Source organism: Falco punctatus (genome assembly GCF_963210335.1).
Source record: "Falco punctatus genome assembly, chromosome: 1".
NCBI lineage: Eukaryota > Metazoa > Chordata > Aves > Falconiformes > Falconidae > Falco > Falco punctatus.
This window is the reverse complement of record NC_137580.1, coordinates 35,940,805-35,961,142: the sequence shown is the minus strand read 5'-3', so window position 1 is coordinate 35,961,142 and position 20,338 is coordinate 35,940,805. Positions and strand designations below refer to the sequence as shown.

At 39.9% G+C, this 20,338-nt stretch overlaps 1 protein-coding gene across 2 annotated transcripts in view; it reads left to right on the top strand.

The window, feature by feature from the left end:
* GALNTL6 (polypeptide N-acetylgalactosaminyltransferase like 6) overlaps positions 1–19,867 on the top strand; it is a gene marked incomplete at its 5' end in the record, with an annotated part of 489,592 nt that extends 469,725 nt beyond the window's left edge. The window contains 3 exons of one of the 2 annotated variants that reach the window (XM_080372608.1): positions 2,974–3,090; positions 9,781–9,930; positions 15,611–19,867. In XM_080372608.1, coding sequence (XP_080228734.1) covers positions 2,974–3,090; positions 9,781–9,930; positions 15,611–15,778 — 435 coding nt within the window. In that variant the 3' untranslated portion in view covers positions 15,779–19,867. The remainder of the gene's footprint in view (positions 1–2,973; positions 3,091–9,780; positions 9,931–15,610) is intronic. The other variant, XM_080372609.1, reaches the window with a different exon arrangement.
* Positions 19,868–20,338: the final 471 nt, after the last annotated feature.

The window sequence follows — 20,338 nt, the reverse complement described above, 5'->3', positions numbered from 1 at the left end:
CATCATGACTTAAATATAGTATGCTTGTTTCAGAATGTTTAATTCTGAAACAGCCTTTAAGATCACCACTAACCATCTTTGTTAGAGTCCTCAAAAGCATGCTTTTCACGTATGCTTATCTGCATGTACAAATGATAGTATTTAATGTTGAGCACATAAGCTTTGTATGAGGCAACTCATTCCCTACCTGCATGGGTGATAAAATCTGTCTCTTCTTCATCCCGCATCTCTATAGTTGCACAATATGAATGTTGGAAATGTGAGTGTATTAGGATCACTAGCTATTTCTTTGCTAGTTACAACTCATAACCTCAAAAATTTGAAATCCGTTGTGCTGTGTGACTGGAGACAAGGCAGTTCAAATGCATATTAATGTATAAATGAGAAAAAAGCCTCTCCTTGCTGTGCTTCTGCTTTCCTTCCTTTGTCCATGAAAGCATCTTAGGGGATTTGCAGGCTGTGTGGTGCTGGTGCGCAACAGAATATTCCCCATGGCTCTGGCAGCAACACGATGGCTCAGTTCAATTTCTAGCAGCTGCCAAGGCCACACAGAAACGCCAAAGAACAAAAGCACAAGCTTAACTGAAATGCCTGTATTACAAAAAGAAAATGAAAAACAAACCTCAACCCCTCTGCAGTTGAAAGGAAGGATAAAACAACAACAACAACAAAAAAAAAAAAAAAGGATAAGCTAACATGTAAGCTGCAACAAGGCAGAGGAAAATCTAACTCAAGGAAACCTTTCAGGAGCAGAGGGAAGAGGAGAGGAAATAAAGAACAGGGAAGACAGATTCCAGGACTGAAGGAACTAAATGTAGCTTCAGCTCAAACCTGTTCCAGAAATGCATTGAACATACCTACCGCATAGTCCAAATGACTGGGAATGGGATGGAGTGATGCCATTGAGACAAAATTATGAAAGCTGTTTAATCCAATAAGCATTCATTGGGCATGGACTGTATTCACTGTCATTTTAGAATTCTGAATCACATAAATATACCCCAATTATTAATGGCAATTGTTAGCAGCTCCGTTGTAATTAGCTCACATGCTCTAGAACATTAGTTCTATTCTTATATATCATTTAATTTTGTATTAGGCCAGAAATTTTTGTTTCTACAATGGAAATTTAAGTGCACTGAGAAATGATTGAACACTCTCAAAAAAATTGTCCTTGAGGTAGGTATTTCACATGAAGCTTTACAAATATAAAATTAAATTCTATTCCCTTCATTATTCTTTCCTGTCTCTCTTGCTGGGTGACATGAAAATGAAGGCAGGGTTTTTGAGAACTAATTACCTTTCATCCTTTTCATCAGTTAATGTGTCCCTTTGTACTGTGGGGCTGCTCAGTGCTGGGTTTCTGCATCTGTTTGTGTGTATGAAATGCTAGTGGTTTACCTCATCTATAATAATTTTTATTGTCTTGAGAAAACGAAAAAAAAAAAAGAAAAAAAAAGGAACTGGGCTTGTCCAAGCTTTACAAGAATAATTCTCTGAGCTCTGGTGAAAGCTCAAAAGTTCTTGGAACCAATGGCTCAGAGTGATGCTCCCCCATCATTTGACCAGTCTTTGCTTTTCTAGGCTAAACAAATGCAGCTCCTAAAATCTTTCTTGAAGGTGATGCTTTTAACATTTTCTCCACTTCCTATTGCTTTCCCATCTGTCTAAATCTTTCTTAGATATTTCTTAGAATAGATTTGATTCTGGTCCCTCAGAATCAGAAAAAGAGTAGAGTAGGTCTCCCATGTGTCTTGCAAGCATGAGGATTGCCCCTCCCTGCGTTGTTTTGTGCTATGCTGAGAAATCTTCCATCTTTTGGATGTGTATGAGGTATGCAGCAGCAACATTTATGTTTTTCTAATATAATATGGCAACAACAATGACTTCTAAAATATTTTCCATGGAAAGATACAAATGTCAACTCAACTGCATCTCCATTTGACATCTAGCTTTTCTTTTTTTAAAATAAGAATCAAAGTAGTGGCCAGAATGTCAAAATATTCACCTGCTTTCTATATGTTACACATACAGAATTTGTGCATGTTTCCATGTGTGTATGTGCACTTTAATTAATCAGTTTCTGTGTATCTCATTGACAGGGTAATTTTTTTAAAGAAATCCTCTTTATTATGGAGGTGTCTATAGGGATTTTAAATAGCCCAACTAAGGTACTCAAGGAGAAATATGCATGTATTTGCAAAATAAAGTTGTGATTTCACTCTTTTTGGTGGCAGTGGGCAACCTACTCCTTTTCAGCTCAGTCTTTCAAAAATATATGTGACAACAGTGGTATATAAATGGTATGACTGATAGTCACAGATTAATTATTACTCAGTTGCCTCAGTCTCAAAAACGAGACTTTTCTTTTAAGAATAAGTCACACTGAGTGTTTGCAGAAGGCATGCAGACAGCACAAGGAGCCTCCGTGGGTAAGCATAGTTTCAGTACAGATTTGTTAAGTACTTTTTAATTTTATGCACTTTGGGCACTAGCGTGTGACCTAATCTTCAATGGTGTCATTGTGTCAAAGTACGAAAAAGGATCGGAACAGGGCGTACTGAGTTTTTAAGAAATACCGCTCCAAGGCATGTGAGAGACTCACACAGAAATCGTTTCCTCTTAATACAGTTGATCTCTCTTGCTCTGATAGAAGGAAAGAAGCAGTCAGACCAAGCTTTGAACTTCTTAGACTTTTTTTTTCTTTGTGTCTTTGCATGAAACTATTTCGTACAGACCTACCTTTCATTTGTTAAGCAGAACATTTCAAACTTTGCTGCATCTAAAGCAGCTCCCCAAAAGACTACTTCGTTCCAGGACGTGGCTGTCTACCCTGTAAAAAGTGATTCCCACCAGTTTTATGTAACTCGTGGTCAGTCCCAAGCCTTTCAGAGCTAAATTCCTAACCCCTAATGTTGGGAGCTTTATTCCGCACCCTGGTTTAATGTGAAATGTTGCTGCTTGGTTTTGCAGATTCGAAATGTGGCAGCCAACCTCTGTGTGGACAGTAAACATGGAGCCACAGGGACTGAGCTGAGGCTGGACATCTGTGTGAAGGATGGCTCAGAACGGACATGGTCACATGAACAGGTATTTTAACAGTGGAAAGAGAAAAGCGGGGTAAAATTGTTCCTTCTCTTTTCCAGTTTCTAAACATTTCTCCAAGGGCTTCTCCTTTTCCTAAAGTAAAGCAGGGTGTAAAAACAATTTTTGGATTATTGCTGACCTTGGTAACTTTTGCAAAGAACTCTTTAAAACAACCTCAGCAATTCCAATTGCCACCTGGGCTGTACATTAGTCTTCATTTCCAAAAGGGATTGCAATGCCCAAAGAGCATTTTCGTGAAAACATGTTGATTTTGATTCAGTTACTTGAAAATATTTTAAATACGGTGCCTGGGCCTGTAAAGCTCTAGTGGCTGTCTGCTTTTATGCTTTTATCTCAATAAGTGGTAACATTTTAAATGAATATGAGGCATAAGCGAGATAAATAGGTAAAAGCTAGAAAGGCAGGGTTTCAGAAAGACAGGGAATGATAGAGTCAAAAAAAAGCTTTTATCTAGGTTGATTAGGTAGAAAAATATTAGCTGTCAGGAGCATGGAGGAAAAGAGCTCTGTACTCATTGTGAGTGTCATAGGAAAAGGATCATGACCCATAGGCTATGGGTCTGGCCAACGTGAGTGAAGAGAATCCAAATGAAAAGTACAGCCTAACCGTTGATTAGCAATTTCAGTGAGCATGCCTTTCACAGGGGAAGGTCCCAGATTAGAAAAAATTCTCAGTGCTGAGGAGAAAAATTGACCTGGCAGTCACACATGGCACTTTGTAAAAGCTTAGAAGTTCAGGAGGGAGGAGTTCTGATGGGTATTTGAAGTGCTGAGGTCAAGAAATCATTCTCCAAGGATACTGAGAAATGCAGGGGGAGAGGTGCAAGTGCACGAAACAGAGAAGCTGAAGTATGATCCCAATTTAGGTAAGTGCCAACACGGGGAAAAGAACACTGCTGAAAGACTTCTTCACATAGCTACCAAAGATACAGCACGGTGATAGGATGCTGAGGCTAGATAAATATAATCCTCTTTTGTTCATGAAAGACATCCAGTAATTCAAGCGATTAATTGAAAATAGTTGTATGGTGTAGACTGGATCATCACGGTGCCGGTGTGTGGGTAAAACACCACCGCGCCACAATGCCACCAGCAGCCCACCTGCCACCAAAGCCACCCCGTTTCTGCGGTTGTGGCTCATTTGTTGCCGGGGATTGGTGGGGGGGGGTGTTTTGGGCTTCCCCCCCTTCGCCAGGAGGTAGCCCCGCATTCAAAGGCTGTTATTGCCCCTGACAGGAAGACAGTTTCTAATAGTTTATCCACCTGGCAATAAAAATCCTGGAAAACAGGTGAGAAATGTTTAAGAATCTTTAGAAGGTAATTAGGGTAATAAATATATAAAATAGGGTAATAATAAATAAAATTAGGTCAATAAATAAAATAATTCTATATAAATATAATGATGTTTATTATCACAAGCAAATAAATGTAATTTCACTTTCTTGTAGGAAGGAACCTTATTTTCTAAAACTGGAAAATAGAAGTTTGAGAAGAAAGATGATTTTGTGTCTTACTTACTAGATAAGGACCCAGTATAATATCCATTACCGTATTGCTGGGCAACTTTTTATTTGCATAGTTTTAGTAATGGTAATATCCTGTTGGGGTTTGGATTAGTTTAGAAACAAAGAGAAACTGATTTTATTCAAGTATTCATGTTTCTGGTATGAGGCACATTCATCTGGCTGATAGATTTCAAGGGTGAGTCTGTGCAAGGTGCAGATTTTAAAGGTACCACTTCAGAAAGAAAGGAGAAAATTACAGAATCTTACATACAAAACAATGAGGCGAACAAGTGTAGTAGTAGACCTGACTGAAACTCAGAATTTCTATCCCATAGGAAACTACAGTATGTGCAAAATATTTCATCCAGAGGAGAACTTCCGGTCTTCCTCTAGAAAAGAAATTCTGAAGAAAATTAATTTTAAAAGGTCAAAACATTTTGGTGATGCAGGGCTTGGGGGATTTTTTTCAGAAACAAGATAGCATCCTTTTCCCCCTTTTTCCTGCAGTTTCCCTCAGCTCACAGTGGAGGGACCATGCACACTGCGTTAGCACCTGATGTTCCGCTGCTCCAGCCATAGCCAACATCTCTGTGTCCTGTAGCCCACCAGGAACCTGCAAGGCAAAATAGCAAGTTCCAACTCGGCAAGCAGAATCTGTCTCTATGTTAGTGACAGCTGATAGAAGAAAAAATTCTCCCAAAAGTGTTTTAGATTGGTATATTTTGATGGAAAATTCTTGACTAGTTCCATACCCAATCCCAGAGGCTGCTCAGTCAGGAACGTTACCTGCAGTGCATGTAAGACCACAGTCTTAACAAAACGTCTCCTGAGGAGAAGGTATGTGGTCTTCCACTTGCACCACAATAAGATGTGAAGGTTAACTTTGTTAAAGAGTGTTTGGGAACAACTGCCAAACACCTGACCAACCCTCAGAGAGCTCCTCTTTATTGCTTATGTCTTCTTGAGTTTGTTGCCTGCATGATTCCTGCATATGCCAGTAGAAATTAGCAGTATTAATGAAAATATCAAGCATTTTATTATCGTATTTCAAATAGCGTGAGTTGACACTGAGTGGGTTTGTAACTTCTGGTATAAGTTTGCAGAGAGTTCAGTGGCAAAGTATAGTAGCTTGATGGGACCAGTGCTTGTGCTGCTGCTAGGCAGAGGTACCATCCTTTTCGCGACTTGATTCATGTTATATTACCAGGGCAGGAATTAAAAGCTGACAGTCTCAGCAGCTGTGCTGGGGGGTCCAGCCCTTCAGCAGCCCTCAGGAGAAGGAGACCTTCTACCCCAGCACTGTAAAAGCCCGGGCAGGCAAACAGCAGACGAAAGGTTCATGGGTCACTTGCAGCCTTTCTGGTGAACTGGAGAAGGGTGGGAAGTGAGGGTGAGTGTTGCTGCGGTTTCTGGAAACTTCTCCAGAATTAAAAAACAGAGGGGAAGGGGCAGGAGGATGGCATGGCGTGGCATTCTTCCACCTCTGTCTTCCCAGAGCTAACTTCTGGCTTCAGGGAAAACTGGGGCTTTGGTGGACTGATAACCAGCAGCAAAGGAAAATGACAGGCATCACTCTCTCTTCTCAAGTCCCCCAGCCTGGCCAGGGAGCAGATGGACAGGCACCACCTCTAACACAGCCCAACAAGTGGCGATGCAACCTGCCCGGCTCTTTCTTTTCTGCTCGGAGGTATAATTCAAGTCAGAGCCCAGTTCTGAAATGTGGTGTTTCATCTTTGTACGGGGCACACTTTGTCCACTCAAGTCTAACGCTGTAGTCAAAGCAAAATGCCAGCTGACGGACCCCAGCCAGGCAGTGAGTAATTGAGCTACGTTGTCAGGCTGGAAAGCATTAACGGCATCAAAAGGGCCTTTGTCCTATAGACGCTCCCAAGCCAATGGCTGTATCAGGCAATCATTCTTCAGGCCCTGTGCCAATTATAAATGAAGCTGGAAAGCTGTATTTTCCACAGTTACTGTGTGACAGCGCTAGGCTGCATGAAAAACTAAAGCGTGAGGGCTAAGGGTTGCTTGGTTGGGGATGCAGAGAATGGGGCTGTGTTTTATGAGCTCTGTGGTATGAGAGAAGGCAGAGGAGGAGCATCCACTGAACCAGGATGGAGGGTTACTCCGGTCCAGCCGGGAGCGGTGAACAGTAGCCCCGCGGGTTGCAGGTGAGGAACCAGCCTGCTGTTTGTTAATGGTGGATCTGGAAATTTAGGTGCAGCCTTGTTTCAAATCAACAAGCAGACAGGAATGAATAAAGGGTGGTACAAAAGGGTTCATCCATTTCTTGTAAAATCCGATAGAGGTAGCTCCTAACAGCTTAGGTCAAAGGAACAGCGAAATCCAAAGTGACAGGTGGTGGTAAAGCAAAGAACTACGTACTCAGGGCTTCAGCTAATAACGTGTAGCATTGTTGCACATTATGCAGTGGAGAGATAATTTTTATATTGGCCAGATTTAGTGTTAACTAGAGAGAATTTACAGTAATGGGGGGTAGCTTAAAACTATGAGTTTGAAAGGACTGTAGGCCTTAAAAGTTTGTCTGTAATTTCACAATTTTAATATTAATTGGGTGTATGGAGAAGCATAACCTTTTTTCTGAACAATTTTTTTTCTCTTCTCTCTCTTAGTCCTAAAACTGAGTTCCTGCTTCTCACAAGGTTGATTTTATAATAGTATCACTAGGGAGAAGACATACTTGTTGATTTAAAAATAAAACTGTTTTATGAAACAGGAGGCTAAGAGGGAGGCAAAAGAATCTGTGCTAAGCTGAACATTGAGATCTAGTATTACACAGATCCTGGTTTTCAGTGGAAGGGAATTAAAAACCCCTGTTACCACGTCATGACTTTCTAACAGGACACAACCCTGGCAGTCTTCAGAAACCACACAGGACTGGAAAGGGTAGAGGGGTAGCTGGATCAGTATGATTTGATTTGAAGGCTGGCTTGAGCTCTTTCTGGTGTACCGATGCATTCAGTGGGGTAGTAGTCCTCAAGCCAACATCCAGAGAACAGCAGATATCGGCCCTTCAGCTCACCAGTCATGCACAGAATGAGAAATTTGGAGAGTGACCCACTGGGAAAGATGAGGAAGGTCCTGCAAGAGGATCTCTTTCTTGTAGTAGTGATGAGAGTGATAACAACGCAGAGCCACTATTCCACACCATTCCTCTAGGTATTTGTTATTCACCACTTTGAACTCTAGGTTTATTACTTGGCTATAGAAAGGTAAAGGGTAGGAGAAAGAAAATTGCTTTTGCTGGGCTTTCCTTAAAGGAAAATTATCTCGGGCTTCTCTTTTGCTAAGGAAACAGCAGCGTAGCTTTTTTCTGTACCAAATCTTACTTCTGTCTTCGCTTGTGAAATAATAAGTTTAGGGAGTCCATGATGCTGCTTCCAAGAAACATGAAGAAAAGTGGAGAAAGACTTAACCTTTTGGAAAGCAGAAATTGCTTTGAAAATTAAGTTAAAGCTGTCCACTGCATTTTACTGCAGATAAATGTACAATGCACTCTGGGAGAAAGAAGAAATAAGCAGACACAGGGGCAGATTAAGAAAATGCTGTCTAGAAAACCATAATACAGAAGTAAATAGGGAGTGACAGCAGCTAACAGAAAGAACAAGGGCTTACAGTAAGACACATAAGAAAAAAGGCAAATATTCAAATATATGCTTATATTTTGTGTTTGGAGGTCAAGGGAAACAGTAACACCTCTCAAATGTGGCATTTGGAGGGTGGTACAGTATTGAAGATGCAGTGTTTTTAAAAGATGCATCTTTAGGAGGACTATGGAAAGAAGATAGCTATCACAATGAAAGAGTTAAAACCTGGGAACCACAACAGAAGTATGCAGGATCAGACCCACATGACAGAATCACAGAATGGTCAGAGTTGGAGGATACCTCTGGAGATCATCTAATCCAGCCCCCTGCTAAAGCAGGTTCACCTAGAGCAGGTTGCACAGAGTTGTGTCCAGGTGGGTTTTGAATGTCGCCAGAGGAGACTCATGTTGTTTAGCTTCATTCGTGGATACTGGTTCTATCAGGGAATGTACACACTGCAGGGAGCAGGGTGCTAGATAAGGACAAAAATGACCCTGAGTTGAGGTAGCTGCAGTGCTGGAGGCAGTCTGAGCACGCCATGGACTGAGTCACTTCTCTGGCTAACAAGCCTGCGTGCAGTTCCACATGAACCATCACAGCTGAACAGTTTCTACTAGCAAAGTTTGCTCGTTTGAAGAGAGCTTCACTTTCTGCATCTTATTTTTTGGTTTACACTGTAGAAAATCATGCAGAAAACAAAAGAATAGCACTGACACCACACACACACAAAAAAAAAAAAAAGATTAAAAAAAACCCTCACAGCTCTCAGCGGAGCTTCTAGGTAATAATTTACAACCTGCAACCTGTTTTCTGCAAGGATTGGTCCATGGGAAAGGAAAATGCACTCTGCATCTTTAAATTTGGTGCTGTCAGACCTGTCACCTTCATCTGATGATTGAAAGACTGCAATGTCACAGCATCATTTCAGGCAGCTGTTGTCTAACTGAGAAGTATTCCTCCATGGTTCCTCTCAGGCAGTGAGAAAAAGGACTTTAACAAGCTGCCTGTAGCTCACAGGTTTCACTAGCAGAAAGACGAAGATCATTTAATGTGTGCTGTTTAGGGAAAAAAAGACAGTTGAGAAAGGATATGCTAACAGTGTCCCATATAAACAGAAGGAAACTGTTCATTAAACATGGGAAAGATGCTATAATGGGAAGATCTCTCTAGGTAGCTTCTTCAGACCCAAATGGGAGAGCTAGAGGAGCATCACTGGCAGAGGCTTTCCGAGTCCTAGGTAGCTGTAGTCCTAGTGCATGCAAGTGCTGCTTAAACTGGGGTAACTAAAGGCTGTAACAGAGTATATCCCCTCTCCTCTCCACAGTAGTTGCCAGAATTTTTTTTCTTCCCTGCTGTATGGATTATGCCTTCCTGGCATATATTCTGCAACACTGCTGATGCCCTTTTAATTAAGGCAGTTGGCATCACTGAGTCGTACACAGGCAGGATCTCGTTTAACCAGCAGTTGGGATATATGGGAAACATGCGTCAAGCTTTATGTGTAGTTTTAAATGTTTTTCACTAGTAATACATCATTATATTGCCTGATTGTTTTTCTAGCTCTTCACCTTTGGTTGGAGGGAAGACATTCGCCCCGGGGAGCCACTTCACACCAGGAAGTTCTGCTTCGATGCCATTTCGCACAGTAGCCCTGTCACACTGTATGACTGTCACGGGATGAAGGGAAACCAGCACTGGAGCTATAGGAAGGTTGGACTCACTGGGGGGCATCTCAGAGGTTCAGACTGTCTTGAGCCTACATTTCGTTTAACGCAGGCTTGTGTTTTCCAATCAGAGAAGTTTTGTTTTAAAATCCACCCCATCTTATTCCAATTTAATTTAATCTCTCTAGAATATGTTCCTTTTGATCGTTCAGTTATTTAGGTCAAATTTACATGAAAATGGATCTGATCCAGCTCAGAGGGTGTCTGTGTTGGATCTGTTCCCTGAAAGGTGTTTTACCATTCTGGTGCTTCAAGATGTTTCTGTCATTTTAACAGAGGCACTGTTGGAAATATTTTCATCCAATGTGACAGCAGCAAATAGTGCAGCTCATGAGTGAAATATTATTTTACTACTTTTTAAAGATCACAAGTGGCAGAAAAATATCCCTTATAAAAAACCAAAACCAATCAACATTAAAAGCACTGCTGTAAGCCCAAAGAAGGCAGGAGTTCATAAACTAAAGATAAGCAGCTTAGACACTACTTTGATCTGCTAAGTTTCAGCCCGTTTTTATAAATCACTGGAAACAGGAGGTCAAGCTAGAAACTGTCAGAGCTTCATTTAGAGCAAAAAGTCCTGGTAATGCTACCAAGTTGTTGTTAGGTTTTTTAAATGGTTAATCAGCAAGTTTCCATGATTAAAGATTTCACTGATAAACTCTGTATTCTATGCAGGATAAGGGCATACATTTCTCTGAAGCGTTGAGGATTCCTCTCGTGCATCCTACACTTTTCTTTGACTACTGTGCCCTGCCCACCACCTTGCTTAAGCTGAGGCCAAAGTGCCAGGAACTGGTCTTTGCCAGTTAAACCTCAATACTGCTTTCTAGTTTGAAATTATATATAGTAGAGAACTAATTCAGAACCGTTAAAAATAGTTTTGACCCAACCCTTTTTCTGAGAGTCTGCTTATTAGCCTGTGCCTTTTTGCCCTATTTATAACATTAAATTGGAGATCCACCACAAGATTTTCCAGAAGTGTAATCCCTCTGAAACTGAGGCATTACTGGCAATAAAGTTAGAATGTATGGGTGAGATGTTTAGAGGATATAAATTGTCATGGCTGCATTGCTGTATATCTGGCTTTATAATGTCATAATAATACCTTCTTGCTTCAAAATCCTTCTGATTTATCTTTTTGCCTACCCAAGCTGCATGAAAGAAGCATTCATACCTTTAGCACTTCACTGGTGCTTAGCCAGTTCATAAGACAAAATGCAGGTCTGGAGCTTCCCTCTATAAGGCTCATCATCTTTGATGAAGACAGAATACAGCAGATAACCAAAAAAATTGACATTTGAAAAAAATACACAGTGTGAGTTCTATTAAATTCTCTGCACAGGTTCATTTTTAATTTCCAGAAGGCTGACAGGGCTCATATAAAAATTCTCAATGCAAGACAGGCATTTCCATCTCAGTAAGAAACACCAGAAAATTTCACTATGATGGAAGTACTGACAATGTTAACTGTAAGACCATCCTGACAGCAAGCTGATTAGTTTGCATAAACCTCTGAATTAAGAAACTGCATTGGAATAATAGAATTATGCATACATTGTTTTCTTTAGGCTTAGTTTTAGTTTGGCTACAAAGTAGGTTTTTATTGTTTCACATAGCCTATTTTCTCAGATACAGGGGAGACTTACATTAGAGATTTTTGGTAGTACACATACACCTCCAAAATCCTAACGATATAATCCTTATCTACTTTTGAAAGCATCCTGGCAATAGGTTTTGTAGTGTTTACCCACAAAAAAAAGAAAAGTACAAGAAAAGAACATTGTATTGGTTTACTGAATCTGTACTAGAACCCTTTACCTATAGGATGGTATGCTACTAAAATTGCACCCTAAATAAATAAGAGTAGCAGTCTGGTTAAGTAAGAAGTGCCTCCTTTTAAAAAACAGAGAGCAGGTCAGCAGCTGTTTTGTTCTCTGCACCACTTACAGACACTGTAGCTTCCTAATGGGCATATATCCATCCTGCCAATAATTCTTCCCATGTTTTAGGAAAAGCATCTTGTAAGATGCTTAATATGAAGCATTTCTTACCATGTTGTCATACTGTTCCTGTAAAACTAGAAGATAAGAAGGTTTTCTTCTTTTAAGGATGAGTCTCTTATCATGATCATTTGCATCCTTGAGCCACTGGTAAGAAGAACTTAGGGCTATGAAGTGATTACAAAGTGCTGCAAATACAGCTTGAAGCCAGGCACTCTTTTAAAAATGCCATATTCTTACAGCATAGAAGCTCTTAACAACCTGTATTTGGACACTGGCAAATAAAAACAACTTAAATATTTTAGTGGTAATAGAATTCACTAATATTTTACTTTGGGTAAGGAGTGTTCTTCTGGAAAAAATTCCAGCTTATCCCCATTATCTGCACTTCATTTCTCATTGCAGTGCAGTCTCAGAGTGAGCAAACCAGATTATTTTCAGATGAATGAAACCAAAACTACCACCAATAAACATGTGCCAAAAACCTATTCTTATTCTCATACTGTTTAAACTACATCTGAGCAGCTATTTGAAAGTCTAGTAAGTCTGTGATATTAAGTAATCAATTTTTTAGGATCAATCCAAAATATTGGTCTACAGCCAAGTAGAAAGTTTTCCTTTAAGGAAACCCTGTAAGAAGCAATGGAGTAGAACAAATGCAAGTAGTACCATAAACACTGCTGTGGGTTGGAAATAGAAGAAAGTGAGTTTAATACCAAGAAAAAAAATATTGACACTATAATGGGGCTCCCATCAATGGTGGGAGCAATGTGAGAAATTAGATAAATGTAAGTAACCTGAAATTATTAGAGATTTGGGATTATAGTGGCTTCCTAAAATAAAGCCATTTCCTTTACTTTATTTGAGATTCCTAAGTATGTGAGAGCCAGAGTTCAACAGTGCCTACAAATTTCCATTCCTCCCAGTGAAGGAGCACGCCTCTGGTTTTCAACGTAGCATCATTCTGTGTTGACACATAATGCATTGGTTCTGATAAAGTATGATTCAGTTTCTGTGCCGTAGTCCTATTAGTGCTATTTGTAGAGCTCAAGTAACCAAGAAAGGGGTGATTTAGTAGGTCTTTAAAAGGAAACAATTTGCAAAATCAATTTCATTATATGATAATTCTGCCCTCAGCCTAGTGATTATGATAGACGCGAGGCTGACAATGTCAAAAACTGTGCCCAGAACAGCGTGGTTTGCTCATACTCCTTTGACAGCTTCAGGGACAAACTGAAAGAATAAGTTCACTCTTTACACAGTAGGTGCATAGATTATTTCCTCAGACAACCGAAGACATGTCACTGTGATAGTGGGTTTTATCATATGGACATCTGTCCTGCTGAAACTGCACTGGGGCTACCAACTAATTTCAGATAAACTACTGCAGCCACCAGCTGATAATGACTTCCAGTTACTATTGACCTTGGCCATAGTTATATCAGTGACCTAGAAGAAATGAAAAGCTCTGTGTCTCATTACCAACCCCCTGAACTGTCGAGGCCCATTATCTTACAGAGAACTTTCTCCTTCTGCAAATAATCTTCAGACTTGCCTTCATGCAGAAGAAAAAAAAAACACCACTCTGCTGTTTTCAGATGTTAGAAGTGTCTCCACAAGAGCTCTTGTGCGTTTTTAATATTGGTGTGAAGAGGAATTTATATATTTCTCTTGGAAAATTCTCTGGGACACACAGAACTGTTACCCCTTAAAGTCCTGAGCCTGTTTCCATTGAAATCTGTAAGAGCAGCAGGCTTTGACCTTAGGTCAGCGTAAGCTTGAGATGACAAATTAATAGGCCCTTATATATAGCTAAGTCAGCCAGAAGTTTTTTCAGAGTAATAACTGTGTCCCTTTTCTTAATAGATGCTCTTCTCTCTTAATAACCAGACTTTCTAAAAGAAAGCACCATCCATGCTTCACTCAAAAATTGTATCCCCTGGATATTTCTGTGAGAAGACAGACTGCCAGATCTCTTTGGAAATGCTAGAGTGGTTTTCATAGCATGCTTTTTGTACCGAAGCAGTTTCCTTTCTTCTTGTACCAGCTATCCTATTAAAGCTTCTAGTATTCCAGCTCTGGCTTCCTAATAGCTTGGCTGACCCTCATGCCCAGCTATAACACAAGGAAAACTGGATGCCACCTTCCTCCAAGGCCTCACAGCAGGTGGGGTGGCCGTGGCAGTCACTGTGTCCTGATTTTGGGCAGTGCCACTCCATCAGTCTCTCACAGAAGGACAGGAGGAGCTGGCAAGGTGCAAATGGGTGCCTGGGCCACTCCGTACAGTGCTTTGTTGCATATGTTAATATAGAAAAGGGCATTGTACTTTTCCAGTGTTTCACAACCCCCAGAACCAATCGATTTCATCTTTCCTAAATTCCAAAAAAAAAAAACAAAACACCAAAACCTAAACTAAAACCAACTTGCTTTTTCAAAAGTGTTTTTAAATAGCTATTATTTCTTACTGGTTTATTATGTCACATTTATTTTTGTCTTCATAATTCTTTTTTTAATGTGGGGTATTTTTAGTTAAAGAGAAGTTTCTGTATGATTGTTGCTCAGCACCCAGAGCACTTCTGTGAGTTTTTAATCAATTGCAATTTGACAAATAGCTTTTTGATTTTTTTTCCTTCTCATAAACGGGGAAAGCAGGCACATCCTGGATTACTGTTAAAATACTGGCAGAGCATTTTGGCACAGAGAGGAAAAGCCTGGATATGGTTTACCAAGAGTAAGCTGATATTTATTTCAACAGATACAATGAGTGTATAATCCCTGGAGACTTTCAAACCGTCTAATCACTCCAACATCTGTCTCTCTCTCAAACACTTGCCAAGGTGAATTAAGTACATTGAAACTACCTAACCCACATATACCAGTTGCTCATCTGGGTAGTTTCTGCTTTACCAAAGATTCAAGGTCAGGTTACAATTCACACTAGTTTTGTGAAGTAAAATTAATAAATATAATCATCATATCCTTTTTAATGCAACATAATACATGCTTATCCTCCCAAAATCTCCATAGGGAGCTAAAACAGTGTTAGGATTTCCTTCTTATTAGGAGACAGAGCATATTTCAGTGGCTGGTCTTATTAAGGCTGTAGGTGAAGTTTGCATTTCATGGGGAGAGAACTGAGATCATCGGTCCCATGTCCGTCTGTCCATCACACCACTTCAGCTAATAATTCATTCTTAGCTTCATCGAGTTGAAGAGTATCCATTTTCCAGACAGATTGTTACAGATTCTCCTGCCTAGAAGCGCAATAGAAACTGTCAAATACAAATCCAAAAAATAAAAAAAAAACACTTTTCGGGTTCAGAGGAGTTTTAAAGGAGCTCCAGGCAAGCATAGGATATGCAAACATTATTAAAAGACATTCTATTTTTTAATTTTATTATGTGGTTGTTAGTTAAAGACCAGAAGATGTCTCCTCATTCTTTCTTGAATCCCCAGTTTCATGAAGAATAATAACTCAAGGGTAAAAAACACTCCTTTCTCTACAGCTTCCTAATAATAGCTGTGGTTATTACGCAAGGTTAGCACAGAGACCACAAGATCATTTCACATAGGGCTGTGTTAATCCATGTTCTGTAAAATGAGAACAGTTCCAATGACTTGGCATTTGCTACGTAATTCTTTTTTTTTTTTTTTTCATTCCTGTAGGACAAAACTTTGTTCCATCCAGTAAGCAGCAGCTGCATAGATTGCAACCCAGCCGAGAAGAAGATTTTCATGAACAGATGTGATCCTTTATCTGAAACTCAACAGTGGATTTTTGAACATATTAATAAGACTGTTTTAGAAAAATTTAACAGCAAGGCCAGTTCCTAGAAAGAAAAATAAGAAAAAATGAACACGCCTAATTACGTACAGACTGCAGTCTACATTTTCGCCAGCATCTGGGTCGAAGGAGTCAGGAATTAAATTTCCTAGATCCAGGAAATCTGTTCTGAGGATTAAGAAAATGCCGCAGCAAGAGCCAGCAGGCTGTCCTGATGGATGTACAGTATCTGGAGAACTTGGCCAAGAGCCTCACCGGATGCTGCTGAGAACTTCAGGCTGAAAATTCCCTTGCTGGTCGAGGGAAAAACTTTGTTTAAAAACTGTTTAAAAGTACTCCAAGTTAATAAAGTAAAACAAAACTCTAGAGTTTCTCAGGTCAAATCCTGCTGTAGTGAGTAGCTCAGAACAGATGCTGTAATTTGGGGTGGGTATATGGTGTGCATGACAGCTACAGAAACCTAAAGAAATCCCAGGTTTTAGAACTAAACATGCTGGTAGAAGAATAATGATGTCCCAGCACTCCCTAGACAAGATATATGCTCTGTTGACATTCTCTTAATAAAAGGTTGAGTTAAGCAGGTTTAACCCTCAGAACTGCTGCAATTAATTTGAAAGACCTCCCTTTTACATTCCATTCATTACCCAAATAGGAATGGTAGAAATCTTAGGGTCTAGAATTACACTGTAGTGAAGCATGAAATAAACTGTAAGGTTTTACCCTCTCATTTTCCCCCTTCAGGAAAAAAAGCAAAGCAATCAAATTTCTATACATTATATGTTTAGCAGTTGTGATTCAAAACCCATTGTCACAGAAGGTGAGATTTTTTTTTCTTTGGTGACAAATATAACAGTAGCAGCTGCAGCATAATGGAGGGCTTGTGGAGTAGCTATCTTTTCTAAAGGTAGAATCCTTAGCAAAGTATAAATTAAATTCAAAATAGGCTGAGGGGAGAAAAAAAAAATCAGGAGAGTAGGAAATAATCGCATACTGCATGCTGAACTAGGTTAGTCAAATTAACATTGGTACACTGCCATCACCTAAAAGTGTGTTGAGTCCCTGTAGTGCAGCTTAAAAGAATCTTGCAGAGATCTTGCAGTGCTCTTGACAGATAGAAGTGGAGAGGAAAACTGACGTGAAACTAGTTGGGTGTTTCAGACATTTTGAAATCTGTGCTGGAAATCACATGAACTTTCCAGAGTTAGCAAGTGAAGGGTATTGTAGGTCTCACGATGGAGCAAACAAGTGCAAACAAGTTAAATGTTACAATATTTCGCTACTTTAGGCATAGGCACAATTCAGGGTAAGACAGACTTCTGTCACACTGATGATCGTTATAGCCAGTGGTGTCCCTCAGAGCCATCAAGCTGTTGGCATGAGAGGGCTCTTAAACTTGGGGGGGGGTGTAGGTGGAAGGGCTATGATTCTTCTCTGCGGAAATCAGTTCATACTGATGTGTGGAACATAATTGATAGGTTTGTGATTTTTCAAGGTAGGAGCAAGTACAAACTTATCCAGTACGTGGCCTGCTTTTACTTGAAAGATGAATTTAACAGATAAAAGCACCTTAAATACAGGTAGATCACATCCTCCATGCTGTAACAGTGCTTCCAGGTTCCAAAAATATCATGTGTAATTAAGTTGTTTATTCTGATTGCTGGAGAGGTGGATGACTAACCAAAATACTGATGTGCAGCCTACCCTGTTTTGAGGGAGTGGGATGGCTGTGTTTTGTTTTTTGCTCCTTAAGCCGTGTTTATGCACAAAGAGAATTGATTACATCCAGAGGATGGTTCTAGTACCAATAGCTATGTGCTATTTTATGGCAGCACCTTGTAGTTGTAGATCAAGACCCAGAATTGTAGGTCATAGGAACTTTTTAGGAGGGGAATGAGATCCTGCAGCGTTCAGGATGCATGCACTTGGAAAACTGTGAAATGCATCCATACATCGAGCAATTACTGCAAATTAGTGAAGAGATCTTTCAAATAATCTGAAAGAAATACGTCTATAGAGTTAGACTTCTCATTTTATGATTTTAAAATAAGTGGGCTTGTTTAGGTGTTGTTTAAATTTAATTTGAAGATATGGTGCACTCAGGAACGAAAGCAGTAAGGCTACTACTGTATGAGCCTATCAGTACACAGAGCAGACTAGCCACTGCAGACTGTCAGCCTTCCCAGGTGCAGTGCTCGCAGCATCATTTATTTGCAGCCGGAACATGAGAAAAGAGGGTTTGGAAAAAGAAGAAAATGGCTGCCTAAAATGTAAATGCTGCCTTCAAGCTGCTGATTGTAACTGGCCCCAAACTGTCAAAGTCCTGGAAGCAACACTGTATGCCCAAAATAGAGGCAAAGGAGAATTGCTAAACCAGCTAAGCAGTTTATGTTATGCACAGATTGGTAGGGTTATATCGTTCAGTGTCTGACTGCATCTCAGTGGTCTGATTTTGAAATACCTGATAGGAACTAGGCTGCTGTTGGGAAAAAGAACTTCTTTGCCTTTTACAAAGCTTGTTGAGTAATACTGCACAGCACCTTGCACTGCTGAAGGAAACCCTCCTCTTACTCATAGCTGGACACTGATTGTAAGCTCTAGCAGTCCTTGTCAGAAAACAGTCCACATAATAATATTCAGATGTTGTGGGGGAAAAAAACATGATGTACATGTTTTCAGGTTTTATAGGCAAAATACAAGCAAAATATATTGGAGTTTGTTGTGGGTCAACAGTGAACTGGTGATCATTCTGGAAATATAAAGGTTAATTGAAGGTCCATATCTTGAGGAAGGTTTGGTACGAACTTGCCACAGTGTGCCATAGAAACACACACACATGCACACACATATATGTGTGTACATATATACATATGTATATGTGACCAGTGGAAAGAGGTAGATGGAGGAGAAAGGTTTCTTCTCATTTCATGGGCTGATCTTTCAAATATTTAGTATAATCAGAACGGCAGAGAATAAAATGATAGACACATTAGACTAATAGCGAAGACAGTTATCTCACTGTTTTCAGCTTAAGCAAATTATTCTTTTTCAAAAACTGAGACAAAAAAAACTAGCATGCAGCTTCACCGCAGATAACTCTAATCTTCCTGCTATGGATAGAAGGTGGCCCTAGGGACAGAGTGCTTCAGAGCTCTGTTCCTGTAACATTTGGGATGATGAATTCACAAAATGATTATGACTTGCTAAGGACAGGACTCCTTCAACAGAAAGTTTTCTTAATAAGACATTATCATCCCTGCCTCTCAGTTGAATTCTGTCTTGGGTGTTCTCCAAAGCATTCCATTGATAACAGTATTTCATTACAAACATTCAAAATTTCTTTAAGTTTTCCTACATCCATATATTTTCCACCCAACCAACATCTGAACAATTTGATAGGATGAACATATTGGACATATATATCTTCCTTTCATATTTCATCAGGAGCATTTAGCTTTAATATGCATTTCTTCAAAAGGCTATGAAGTTTCTTCACATAATTGTCTTAAATACTGGATTGTTCTGAACATATTTTGAATCTAGTGCACAGGTAGCATTAACTGATACGGGCTCATCATTTCAGTGGAGCTGTACTAATTTGCCCCAGCTGATTACTTGTTTCAGTTTTTTCAAATAATTATTTTATGGCTGAGAGGGCTTTAATCAACATGCCTGAAAAGATCTTTTTATCTTTAAAGTTCATCAGCACCTACCGTAAACTTTTTCCATTTATAGTTATCATCTGATAACTATAACTTTTTTATTATTATTATTATTATTGTGGCAAGCAAGCTACTACTACAGGAAAGAGCAAAAGGAAAGGATGGAATAAGTGCAACTAAAACTCTAAAGTCACATGTGTTTCCCTGCATAGACTCCAGAATCTAAACTAAACAGAAGCCTGGGGGGAGAGAGGGCTTAAAGGAGGGAGGAGGAGCTGGGAAACAAAGCATTTCATGGTCAGAGAGCAGATGTGTTGCTGAGACACAACAAGACTTCACTTTTCAGTGGGCACAGTCTTATTTCATAAAAATGAGATTGCTTTAGAAAAATGTTTCTGCAACAGTATGGATATTTTAATGTTATAATACATACTTCCTGGGTGTTATCAGTTTACAAATAAATGGTCTGTAGCTGCTGAATCATAGAATCATAGAATTGTTTAGGTTGGAAAAGACCTCTAAGATCATCAAGTTCAACTGTTAACTTAGCACTGCCAAGTCCACCACTAAGCCATGTCCCTAAGTGCCACATCCGCACACCTTTTAAATACCTCCAGGGACGGTTACTCAACCACTTCCCGGGGCACCATGTTCCAATGCTTGACCACCCTTGCAGTGAAAACATTTTTCCTAATATCCAGTTGAAACCTCCTCTGGCATAACCTGAAGCCACTTCCTCTTATCCTATTGCTTGTTATCTGGGAGAAGAGACTGTCACCCACCTTGCTAGAACCCCCTTTCAGGCAGCTGTAGAGAGCAATAAGGTCCCCCCTGAGCATCCTTTTCTCCAAACTAACAACTTCATTTCCTGATATAAGGATTGTGCTCCAGACCCATCACCAGCCCCGTTGCCTGTCTCTGGACACACTCCAGCCCCTCAGTGTCTTTCTT